General features: G+C 48.0%; 1 protein-coding gene across 2 annotated transcripts; it reads right to left on the reverse strand.

Annotated features, from left to right (window-relative positions):
- Window positions 1-471: 471 nt before the first annotated feature.
- On the reverse strand, window positions 472-12697 carry PYCR3 (pyrroline-5-carboxylate reductase 3). Of its 2 annotated transcripts, XM_084848580.1 has the most exons (6): window positions 12595-12697; window positions 7654-7718; window positions 6694-6873; window positions 5306-5518; window positions 4843-4935; window positions 472-2242 (listed from the first exon to the last, which is right to left on the reverse strand). In XM_084848580.1, the coding sequence occupies exons 1-6, from the start codon at window positions 12668-12670 to the stop codon at window positions 2060-2062; spliced, it is 810 nt and encodes a 269-aa protein (XP_084704706.1). In that variant the 5' UTR covers window positions 12671-12697; the 3' UTR covers window positions 472-2059. The 2 variants fall into 2 exon arrangements, with proteins under 2 accessions (XP_084704706.1, XP_084704709.1); XM_084848583.1 differs by lacking the exon at window positions 12595-12697 and having other exon boundaries at window positions 1610-2242; window positions 7654-7891.
- Between the last annotated feature and the right edge of the window lie 100 nt (window positions 12698-12797).

The raw sequence follows: 12797 nt of genomic DNA on the forward strand, positions 1-12797 counted from the left end.
AGTGGCAATTGCAAGAGTGGACAATATGCAGAAAATCTCAATTCTCATTGCAAGTTCACAGAAACTCAGAAGAAACGTTCACTGTGCAACAGTGGTGGGGAGAGATCTCTCGGTGGTGGCTTATCTGCATCCAATATGAACAAACAATTCCAAGTTTAAGAGACCTGTCATGGTGAACTGAAACACATACTTATTAGGAAGAGAACTGTACAAGAGAGGATTCTAATTCAAATATTACTTAAAAGCAAAGTCATATCTGAAAGGAGTAAGCTGCACTTCCAGAGCTGTACAGTGGGAAAAGTGCGTAAGCAGTAGTGTGGTTTCACAGACCATAGAACCACTGCTACAGTGTCAGACACACCTATTTCATAACTTATTTTTGTAGGAATTTAATATTTGTGGAAAGGGCTGGTGGTTATTCCCATCCCTCCATGTTTAGGTTCATGTGGAATTTTTTTCTGTTTTTATTTTAAACAATGCCATTTTATTACATGCACTGGATTGGGACTCATGAGACAGTCAAAAGCTATGGGTAATACCATGCACAGATGAAAGGATGCAAGACCACTGCCCCTGCATGGAGACATTATTAGATGTGCAAGTCAAGAGCTCCTGCAAAATGGGTGTACAGGCCTGCTCTGCCTCCCAGCCAAAGCATTAACTTAAAGTGAAATGTTTAAAGTTAGAAATATAGATTCTGAACAGAGACTTGAACTGGGCTCTATCTTTCCTTCAGCCATAGAGTTCTCAGCTCTGGGGTGTGTGTGTTGGGGGGTAACAGTCTCCTGTTTAGCAAGACCTGAAAAACCAAACTGTTTGTGTGGTAAGAGGTAGGTCGCTACCCTGGCATATAGAACCAACAGGAGCCTTTGGTTCAGGTTCGAACTCGGAAATAGGCAGCTTAGGTGTAAGACAGTCAGTGGAGGGGTCCATTTATTGTGCAATTTATGGTGCAATCCTATGCATGTTTACAGAAAAAAAAATCCTACAACTGCCAGCATGCCCCAGCCAGCCATGCTGGCTGGGGAACACTGGGCGTTGTAGGACTTCTCTCTGCCTAAGACATGGAGTACAGACTCCATTTCCAAGCAGCACACAATTCCACATCCTTTCTGTTATACTTAAAGTTCAATCCTATGCACGGTTAGGCTCGCCTAAGCACATTATGAAAGCTGTACCTCAGTGGTAGAGCCCCTGCTTTGCAGGCAGAAGGTCCCAGGTTCAATCCCCAGCTTCTCCAGGTAGGGCTAGGAAAGACCCTTCTCTGCCTGAAACCCTGGAGAGCCGCTGGCCAGTTAGTGTCGACAACACTAAGCTAGACGGACCAGTAGCCCGACTCCTGTGAGGACAGTTCCTGTGCTCCTAATGAGTGTCCATGTGCTTAATCAGCAAGTCTCTGGTTTATCAGGAAGTTACACTTTTGGAATCTGATGGCTTATTTTGCCAGATGTGTTCCTTTGCTACTTGATCAGCACTGTCATTCAAAAATAAAACACTACTGCGGGGAGACTTTGGTCCTCTAGTGCTTGTACAGTTAAGTGACTTCTGTGCATAATGACACAATTGTCCAGTTTAAGGAACTTAAGAACACAAAAGAAACTCACATGTTGACAAGAAGTAGTGAGGAGTGGGTCAGTTTAATAGTTGGAGAGGGGGGAGGGGGATGAAAGGCACTGATGTGGACTCCTCACTCCCTGTGGTGTAATCAGACATTCTACAGAAAACCAGACAAGATCCTGTCGGCAACAGGGACCACCTGCTTATTACATGACAGCCCTCCAGTGAAAGAGCTTGGAGTAGATCATACAAGTTCATAGGCACCTCAGTAACAGACCATCTTCCCCTGGCTCCTTCCTAATCTTCTTTCAGGGGAAACAGATGGTTCTTGTTGCCTGTGCCATTCATAATACTGGAGAGCCCCCAGCTCCTTCATGTGGAAGCCACAGAGGCAGGGTTGATGGGCAACCAAGAGGCCATCCCATGTCCAGAGGAAATTCTTCCTTGGTTGGGGAAAAGGGGAATCTTTTCACTCCCAAGGGGCTCAGCCAAAGCCTGCCCTCTACTTCTTGCCCATTTCACGAGCCCGGCTGGTGGCTGCCTCCACAGCACTGATGACAGTAGCCCGAAGAGCCCCCTTCTCCAGTTCATGCAAGGCGTGGATGGTTGTCCCCCCTGGAGTGCAAACGGCACTCCTCAGAACTGCTGGGTGCTCTCCTGTTTCTAGAATCATTTTGGCTGCTCCCTGGAAGAAAAGACAAAGATGGTTTTCAGGGATGGGGGAAGGACTATAACTGGATTTCAAAGTGAGGAACCCAGGTTCAGATCCCTGCTTGGCCAAGAAGGCCACTGGGTCAGCCTAATCTACCTTACTGGGATGTCGCGAAGATAACGTGAAAGTCAAACTGCAAAGCATTTTGTACAATGAAAAATCTTTAGCAAGAGTTGAGTATTTCTTTGGCAAGCCAGGAAGATGAAGGCATGCTGGAGCAGGCATAAGGTCATGAACCAGGACAGCTGAACAGTTACAGCACTGTGGGTCATGCTTTGGAGCAGATACTCAACTGCCTGAATTGTATCAGGCTCCATATAGAGATCCATAGGCCACGCTGATGCATGCAAATGTAGGAGGCCATGGGGAGAGGGGACAGCCATGGATTCTAGCGCTACATTCAGCTGGGCAATGATCACAAATGTTTATGTCGGGGTCGTTTTGGCACATTTTCATCCCCATATTTTCTTCTGCACTGTTTTTTCCCTCCCCACCATTCTTTCCATATCTTCAGCGTACTCCATCTAAACATCAGAGGCAGCTACAGAGTTAATTCTAAGAGGGGGTGTGGTCATCTCTTCTGTGCTGGACAGAGGCACTTTGGAAGGCGGTGCTCTGACAATATCTCCACCAACCCTTTGGGAGTTTAGATATGCATTTAAGACAGGGGTGCAGGACCTCTTTCAGCCCAAGAGCTGAATTCCACTCCGGAGGAGCTTTCAGGGACTGCATTCCAGTGGTGGGTGGGGCCAGAGGCAAAAGGGGTGGGGCCAAAAATACCAGCCCATTTTAGCTGAAAGCTCTTCCTGCCCGTAACTCAGGCTTAGGAGAGGCACTGCAGCCTTTTAGGCACTAAAAGCAGGAAACCGCTACGTAAGTGGTGTCGGGGAAAGAGGGTGGGAGCAGGGGTAGGGGGCACAGCGTTCTGGGGAGCCTGGAGGTCCAGATTTGGCCCCTGTGCCTGAGGTTCTGTAGCTCTGATTTAACATATTGGTACTCCCGCCTCTCTGAGACTCAAGGCAACTTCCAACAGAAAAAAATCCAACTCCATCAACAAGAACAGCGGCACAAGGCGCCAGGGTGCAGAAACCAAGGGCATCGAAGTTTATCATTAAAAAGCCACACGCTGCTACAAACTTCGTTGGGGAGGTTGTTCTATGGCCTTTGAGTCGCGCCTTTCAAGGGCCTGCTCCAAAACATGATGCGGGCAGAAGGATCAGGGCCCAGTCTGATGCATGTAAAGAGGGGCTGATATCATCTGGGGAGGAGTGGTTTAGGTTTGCACAGTAATCCCGTGTAAAAATTACACAAAGTCAAGAGGATTTATTTTGATTTTGCTGGCTCCACATTTTACCCAGATCCTAAGAAAAGCATTCATGCGTGTATTTATTTATTTACAATATTTGTATACCGCTCCATATCTAGAACTCTCTGGAAAAGACCCTGATGCTGGGAAAGACTGAAGGCAAAAGGAGAAGGGGACGGCAGAGGATGAGATGGCTAGATAGCATCACCGATGCAATGAATATGAACCTGAGCACACTCCGGGAGAGTGCGCAGGACAGGAAGGCCTGGCGTGCTATGGTTCATGGGGTCACAAAGAGTCGGACACGACTGAACGACTGAACAACAACCATATCTAGAACAAATTTCGGAGCATTGAATATAAAAAGTAAAACAGTAAAAGGATAAAAAGATTAAAACACCAGATCAACATTATGCTATTTTAAAAACAGAATGCCAATAGAAACCGTGACTGGTCAATTCAGGAATGCATCCTGGAAGAGTGCTGTTTTCAGGAGGTGCTGGAGACAACACAGCGTTAGTGCCTGCCTGACCTCCAGGGGCAGGGAGTTCCAAAGCAAGGGGGCACCACACTGAAGGCTCTTCTCCTGGTGGACTCCAACCAGGCCATAGGTCCATGTGGCACCAGGGACATGCCCTCTGATGACCTCAGTGACTGGGCAGGTTGGTAAAGAAGGTGCTCTCTCACATATCCTGGACCCAAGTTGTTTAGGGCTTTGTGCTAATACCTCAAACCTGGCCCAGCAGCAAATAGGCAGCCAGTGCAGTTCCCTCAGCAGAGGAGTTGCACACTGAAAAGGGGCAGCTCCCAACAACAGCCGAGCTGCTGCAATCTGCACTAGCTCCAGCTTCTGGTCCAGCCTCAAGGGCAGCCCCACATAGAGCACATTGCAGTAATCCAGTCTTGAGGTTACTAGCACCTGTACCACTGTGGCCAAGATATCCCTGTCCAGGAGAGGCTGTAGTTGGTGAACCAGCCAAAGCTGGTAAAAGGCACTCCAAGCCACCATGGTCACTTAGGCTTCCAGCAACAGTGATGGATCTAGGAGTACCCCCAAACTACGAACCTGATGTATGTCTGCATAGGAGCTGGACCTGACCAGTCACCTCCCACAGGTTACTCTGCCCTTCCTGTCTCCCCCCCCCCCCGCCCCCATAGCTTACCAGGCACTGGTGGAAAGGGGTTCCTTTGGCTTAGAATGAAAAGGAGTGGAGATGATGGGGCAGGACTGGTTAGAACCCAAAGTATCACCACCTATGCTCCTTACCAAGAGTGTCTGAGCTGCAAGCTTACTGGCCATGGCCCACGGCATCCCCATCTTCAAGGCACCTTCCGACAGCGCTTCAGCAAACATATATACCTGCGGTGGGGTAAGAAAGAGATGGAGGAGAGGAAAAGCAGTCAGCATCCTCAAGACCAGCCTTAACCAAGAGGCTGCCCGCCCCAGGTGTGTTGGACTACATCTCCCAGCATCCCCCAGCCAGCCACGCCACATCTGGAGGACACCAGCTTGGGCAAGGCTAGTCAAGGCAAACATAGCTAGCTTGGAGAAAAAGGTGAAGAAAAGCATGCCAGGACGCTCCCACTTCAACAGCCATGAGGCCTAGGAACCTGACTTTTAAAACACACACACACGCACGAACGGGTGGGATTCTTAGAGGCCAAATATCATGGCTTCTATTGACAAGGGGTGGACGGACAGCTGAGTCCCCAGCAGAACAGGCCCTCACGTAGGCAACGCCACTGCCGCTTAGCCCGGTGTGGATGTCGATGTACGATTCCGGAGCCTCTTCACATAGCCCACAAGGAGACAGCAGCATCTTCAGCAGGGCGACGTCCTGTTCCCCAGCAGAGGTGCCTCGAGCCAGAACAATTGCGCCAGACTGGACCACACAGGGAAGGTTAGGCATGATCCGCAAAACCCTGGTCCCCGCAGGGAGCAGCTGTAGAGCCAGAGGGAGAAGAAAACGAGTGTGTATGTGTGAAGTATATGTACAGGCACGCTTTGCAAACGCTTAGCAACTACTCTCAAGGATTTGGCTCGAGCCAGAATATTCCACTGAGATTCAGCACATTCAGGATGCATGACTCGAGGAAATGTTATTCAAGGTGACTGGCTAACGTTCACTCCACCTAGATGTTGTTGAGAACATGAGCACACCCGATCTATAGTAGCCTCCTCTTAGACAACCCTGTGCTTATCTGGTGTCCTGCTACAGTTGGGGCCTTCCATGGGCTAGTTAGGAAGCTCAGGGCAAACAAGAGTGAAGCAATGAAAAGCAGCAGGCTTTCTGGCCAAGGGAGGGTGGGGGCTCCCTTCACTGAGGGGGTCCAGCCCCTTGCTCCGATAGCATCCCAGAGCTGTGACTCCTGGATGAGTCACTTTGCATCGAAGCCCAGGTTGCAGCAGCTAAATTCTTCTAATGCACTTTACATGCGGCTCATTGGAGGCAGTATGCCTATGTACACCAGTCACTGGGAAACATGGGCAGGAGGGTTGTGCTGCCGCACTCCTGTCCTGCTTGTGGGTTTCCTGTGGGCAGCTGGTTGGCCACTGTGTGAACAGAATGCTGGACTAGATAGGCCCTTGGTCTGATCCAGCAGGGCTCTTCTTTTGGTCTTATGACTGGCTCTGTGCTTGAGCTGGGTGTAGCAGCCTGCCTCCTAAATTATGTATGGGTGGCTGGGCCATGGTGGGAGTTGTAGGCCTCTTTTTTGTCTTAACATGCATAGGCTTGCACTCTGAGCATATGCACAACATCCTGGACTTAAGTCACTTCAGCATTCAGAAAGGATGTCAGATGACTGGCAAGCAAGGACAAAGCAATCCTTTTAAACTGCCTTACACCAAATGAGTCCACTAGTCCATCTAGCCCAATATCGCCTTCCCTAAGTGGAAGCACCTCTCCAGGTTCTCCAGTAGAAGGTGGCCTTTGCCATCGCCTGCCAATGACCTGACCTTTTAAAAACTGGAGTTGCCAATGACTGAGTGCAGGTTCTTATGCATATAAATTATGTGCTCTTCCAGACAACTGTGGCCCTCTCTGTATCTGTACATGGACCACCCCCTCTGCAAAACAGCCAACGCAAGTGAGTTCTTGCCCTTCCAGCATCTCACCTCTTCTAGGGTCTGGAGTGTGACTCCAGCCGCCATGGAAATGACCACGTGGTCGGAGGTGACAGCAGGAGCAATCTCTCGTAGGACTGCAGGGAGGACATGGGGCTTGGTAGCCAGGAACACGAGGGTACAATTTTCCAGCACCTCCAAGTTAGAGTGTGTTGTCTTGCAGTCAAAGTCCTTCCATCACAAGAGAGATCAAGAGAGAAGATTATTTCATTAGCATTCGTTCTTGTATACCATTTACTATAATAAAATCTCTAAGGGCGCAACCCTATTGGGATAGGCGGCCACCTCCGAACTCAGAGGCAACTGCCTATCCAATGCAGGGCAGAAGCAGCGTGGAGCGGGTCGTCCCCTCCACACTTCAGCCGCCCTGCATTCACGGGTAGGCAGACGATATCGGCTGTCTAGCTGCGAGAAGGCAGAGCGGGGGGCAGCAGACGCCGGCCGACACATAGGAAGCGTTGGAACGGCACTTCCGCCCTCCCCGCCCCAGCACGGCCCCAGGAACGCCCTGTTTTTGCTGCTCCGTGCTCCTCTTCCGAGCACAGAGCACAGGGCTGTTCGGTGCTGCCTACGAGGCAGCGCGGGAGGCGGTGGAGGCTGGTTCTCAGGGAACCAACCTACCCTATGGCCGTCTAGCTGCTGACTAGTGGCCATAGGATTGCGGCCTAAGTGGCTTACATACAAATCACTGTTAAAATACATACATGACACAATAGAACACTAAACAACTTACAACAACAGCAACTGGTACTCGGAGACTGCTGCCTCTGGTCCGGAAGATAGTATATAACCTTCATGACTAGTAGCTACTGATGGCCTTATCTACCATGGATTTGTCTAAGCTCCTTTTGAAGCCATCTAAGTTGGTGGCCACCATCTATGGTCTCAAGCATGTCATCTTCCTTTCAGTTCACATTTTCTGCAAAGCCCCCATTTCTTCCCCTCATTTACCTGGAACTTGCCCAGATTCCTGTCGGATGGGGCACTGGCAAGGATGTTCACTGCCTGGACTTTGCCTGAGAGGGAAAGAGGAGGGAGAAAGAAAGCCCTACTGAATATAAGGTGCATGATGCATTGTCCAGACACAGGCCCAGCAGAAAAACCTCTGCTATCACACATCAAATTATTGACAAGTTTATATCATGTTTGACTTCCAAGCGGCTTACGATAAAGAATAAGCTACAAAGGTACAAATTCAACAACACTATCTAAGTAATATTCCAAATGGACCATCTGCAGCTCCATCACATTCTCTCTTGAGCAAGAACATTTTAAATTTGATACAAGTGCTGATATGGTTGGACTAACCAAGGCAAGTTTGGGCCATGAGTCTATTCGGAGGGAATGAGCCACACCAGCAAAGACCCTGCGAACCCTGCCTCTTTGGAGGAAGGAACCAGAAAAGGGTCTCCTTCTCTAATCGCAAGGATCTTGGGCTTCAAGGGGATTTAGAGTGCAATTAATGCTTCTGTAAGAGAGGGAACTATGCCATATAGCTTAAGAACTGCTAAAGAAACTCTCTAGACCCCAATGTATTGGACAATTACCATCTGGTCTCCAATATTCCGTTTTTGGACATAGTTCTTGAGCGTGTGAAGTCAGCCCAACTCCAAGAGTTCTTGGATGAAATGTATTATTTTGATCCAATTTAGTCCAACTTCCAAGCTGGTTTTGGGACTGAAACAGCCTCAGTTGCCCTGGTGGATGATCTACGCCGGGAGCTGGACTGGGGGAGTGTATCTCGGTTTGTTCTGCTGGATGTCTCAGCGGCTTTTGGCACCATCGACCACGGTAACCTTCTGGATTGTCTTGCTGTGACGGGACTTCGGGGTACCGTAATAAGGTGGTTCCAGTCTTTCCTGGAGGGCAGATTCCAGAAGGTAGTGCTGGGGGACTCCTGCTTGACACCTTTACTTTTGGCCTAGGGTTGTCCTGCAAGGATCTACCTTGTCCCTACATTATTTGACATCTGCATGAAACTGCTAGGAGAGAGCGCCTGGTGGTTTGGAGCTGGCTGTCACCAACGTACAGATGATGTGCAGCTTTAGATCTCCTTACCATGTCAGTCCAGGGAAGTTGTAGAAATTCTGAACCATAGCCCGAGATCAGCAATGGGCTGGATGAGGATGAACAAGCCGAAACTCAGTCTGCACAAGGTGCTTTTGGCAGGAGACCAACCAACCCAGTGATAGGATGCTCTCCCCTTGAAAAAGCAGGCTTGCAGTTTGGGAGAGCTCTGGCCAGGAGCACCTTGGTGCACTGACTGAAGTCAGGCAAACTGCCCATTCCTGGAGCAGTCAGACCTGGCCACTGACACCCATGCATTTGTTACATCAAGACAAATCATGGGATTATGGTAACGTGCTCTAGATGGGGCTGTCTTTGAGGAGCATTTCAAAACTCTACTTAGTGCAGAAAGCTGCTGCAGAAGCCCTGAGTGGTGCCACATTTGGTGGCTGTGTTATTCCCTTGATGTACCAGCTGCACTGGTCTGTCTCTAGGTGCAATTCAAAGTGCTGCTCATCACCATTAAAGTTCCCATCTGGCTTATACGCCAATAGTTCCTAAAGGGCTGCCTCCCCCATATGAATCTGCCCACTCTTTGGAGTCACCGGGTAAGGTCATCTGGTGAGGCCCTTCTGCATGTCTCCTGAGGTATGGATGGTGGAGAGACGCTTGGAGATTCAGTTGGCTCCCACTTTGCTAGAGTTGTTTTGCCACTTGAAAACATTTCTTTTCCAGCAAGTATTTAATGTCTATGAGCCATAGGTTTTCCCTCATTTTGTCAGTTCTCTTTTTAGTTCCATGTTGTTTTTAATCACTTGCCGGGTAACCAGGGGTGACAAAGAATTTCATTTGGGCAAGTGCATGGACTGCGTGAGAAGTGTCTCTGCTTCCCTTGACAGCCCGCCTGTTTCTATGCTGGATGCTCAAAAGGTAAACCCTCTCCTGTGGATCTAGAATTGAAATCATGCAGACAGGTGAAGGAGCAGGGAATGCTCCATACCCTTTCTGCCAGCCTACAAACATGTTTAATGAGCCTACTTATAGTAGCATTCACTCCATCTGTCCCCCACCAACCCTTATGAGTAAAAAGCAGGCTAGTAAAAATGCAGGCTAATAACTTTTGTGAGTTTATTAACAAGACTGCTGAAGTTTGTATCTTGAAAATTTGCATGTACTGTTGCTCCTCTGTATCTTTATTAATCTGTGTCGTATTTCAGGAATTGATGTTATTTTAATTGGTTGTTACTGTTGTTTTGCTCTGTAGACCACCTCCATTTTTGAAAGTGGAAAGGGTTCAAGTACCTATATAATTTTTATTTTAAGGAAAATGGTTCTGTGGTGAAGACTGCTATCCTTCAAGTCATGTTCCCAGTCCTTAGGGTTGAACAGCAACATCTGAGAACATGAAGACATCCTTTGCATGTCACATTCCCTTCTGAGGCCTTAGATTCCACCTCCGATTAATTTTCTTTTTCCCTATTTATGTCAAAATATGCTGAAAAACTCAGATTGTGAATTCAGAAAAAAATATGTGAAGAAAATCCACTATTAAGGTAACAAATCCATGCTGTGTGTATGCCATCACATAAGTTTTCCTTGTACGAGTTTCCGTACTACCATGGGACAGGATTTAGTTAGGAGAGTTTGTGTATAGAGTACTGTGAGCTACAAAGAACAAAAAGGGAATGAACAAGGACAAGTTAGTATCTTTCCATGAGCCACAGTAACTTTCCACAATGACTGTAAAGCCATAAAAAAGCTCAATTACACTCAGTAGAAAAACCCTCTCCCAGTTTCATTCTAGCACAGGTCACAACCTGATCCTACCCATCTTTACTTGCAAGGAAGCCATATTGATTCAACAAGACTTACTCTGAAGTAAGTGTGCATCAAACTACTGCAGTAAAGGCCCAGTACTAGATAATTGAAAGATGTTGGCCAATTACTGTTTAATTTTTAAAAATAAAACATACCATTCCATATGCCTAAATACTGGAAAGACCTTTTACAAAGAACCAAATAATTGGTAGTTTGACATCAGCAATGTTTTGTATATGGGTAAAAGATGACATTACTGGCTTATGTTAGCAAGGGTTCCCCTCCCACACACACACACTTCTTTTTTTATTACTGCGATTTTGTCATATCTGAAGTGGCCTTGAGAAACTTTTTCCACTGAAGGTTTATCAAAGCACAAAGGAGGGCCTTAAAAATTCCACTAGTCCCCAGACAAGAAAAGCCACCCACACGTTTGTTTGTTTTTAAGTGAAATGGGATTTGACTGGTTAGATAGATTTTACTTGCACTTTTAAGTCCTATTTTACCTGCATTCTTAATTTTCTAAAATGCTAAATTGCACCTAAAATATAACACACACACCTCCCTCCGACAAACCTTAGTACAGAAATATTGCGCTGCAGCTATATCTAAGCTAGATACTGAATACCCCGTTGTATGCAGACACAATGAATCGCATACCGCATTGACATATTAATCTGCCTCATTCATCTAGTCCAATATTATCAATTTTGTGCCGTTTCCCAATGCATATGAACTTCTCTTATGCAGTCAGTTTTGAACGGGGTGTTTCCCAGCTTTACCACCCAAGATCCCTTTTTTTTGGACTGGCAATGCCAAACCTGGGACTGTCTGCATTTATTTATTTATTTGATTTATAATCCACCCTTCATCAAATTTAGATAGATGGTCTGACTCAGTATAAGGCAGCTTCTGATGCTCCTACATTTTCAGGGAGGGGCTGTAGCTCAATGTGACAGAGCGCATGCTTTGCACGCCGAAGGTCTCGGATTTGATCCCCAGCTTCTTCAGGCAGGGCAAGGAAAGAATCTTGCCTGAAGCCCTGCAAAGACGCTGCCAGTTCAGTGTCAACAGTACTTGGCTAGATGACAATAAATATATAATAAATATAGTGACATACAATCAAACAATAAAAGGCAGTAAAAAACAACAACACATAAAACAGACTGACCAGCTAAAAATGCCTGGGAAACAAAGAAGTTTTGATGTGGCACCGATATTTTATTTATTTAATCGTATTATTTATTACATTTCTATACTGCCCAATAGCCAAAGCTCTTTGGGCGGTTCATAAATGATAGCAAAGTCAGCACCAGCTGCATTTCCATGGGGAAGGTGTTGCACAAATGGGTGGGTGTCCTGCAGTCATAAGAAAAGCCCTGCTGGAAGCCCCATCAAAGGCCCATCTAGTTCAGGATCCTGGTCCCATAGTGGCAAGCGGATCCCTCTAGGAAGCCCACGAACATAATGTGAGCGCAACAGCACCCATCAGGCACAACATATGGCCATATGCTCTACCGCTGAGCTCTGGTTTCCACAGGTTTACCCAGAAGTAAGCCCCACTTAGTACAATAGGGCTTCTTTCCTATTGGGGGCATAGGAGTGCAGCCCTAAAGCCTCTCTGCTGATTTATACAAAAAACAAAGCCCACCACACCAGCCATAAGCAAAACCCCAAAATCCATAGAGCGTACAACAATACCATTATTGGGCCAAGTCGACGATCACAAAATGCGTGCAAGCTTTCAAGATCTCCAGATCTCTTCATCAAGTAACATGTTACAAAAAGCAGGCTGGCTGGGTCAGGGGCAGGGTGGCTAGGAGGAAGAGGGGCGGGGGTGCTGATTGGATAGTCAGGATGCTTGCATAGTCAGAATCGTGAGATGGTATGGAGGAGGAGGAAGCGGGCCGGCTTTCCGCCCTACACACACTTTTGGTGACATCTTGCTGGTTGAAGAGATCTGTGGACCTCGAAAGCTTGCACATTCGGGGCTGGCCTTACGAAGGCATTACACCACGCGGGCCCGGCGGATTTAGGCGCGGCAAGAGCTCCCCAGCCCCCCCCTACCTGCCAGCAGCATCGCCTGGGCCACGGCACTCGCCATGCGCCCCGCCCCGACGAAGCCCACGCGCAGCCGCTCCATCCTCCCCGGGCGCCCTGGCCGCTCTCCTCCTCCCTCCGCGGGGCTGCCCCATTCATGCCCCCTCCGCGCACGTGACCCAGCCCAGACCCCGCCCGCCGGAACCTGAGGCCCAATCGAGCCACGCCTC

This window comes from Heloderma suspectum, chromosome 4, assembly GCF_057233095.1.
Source record: "Heloderma suspectum isolate Gila_16-S chromosome 4, 16-S_ref, whole genome shotgun sequence".
Classification (NCBI taxonomy): Eukaryota; Metazoa; Chordata; class Lepidosauria; order Squamata; family Helodermatidae; genus Heloderma; species Heloderma suspectum.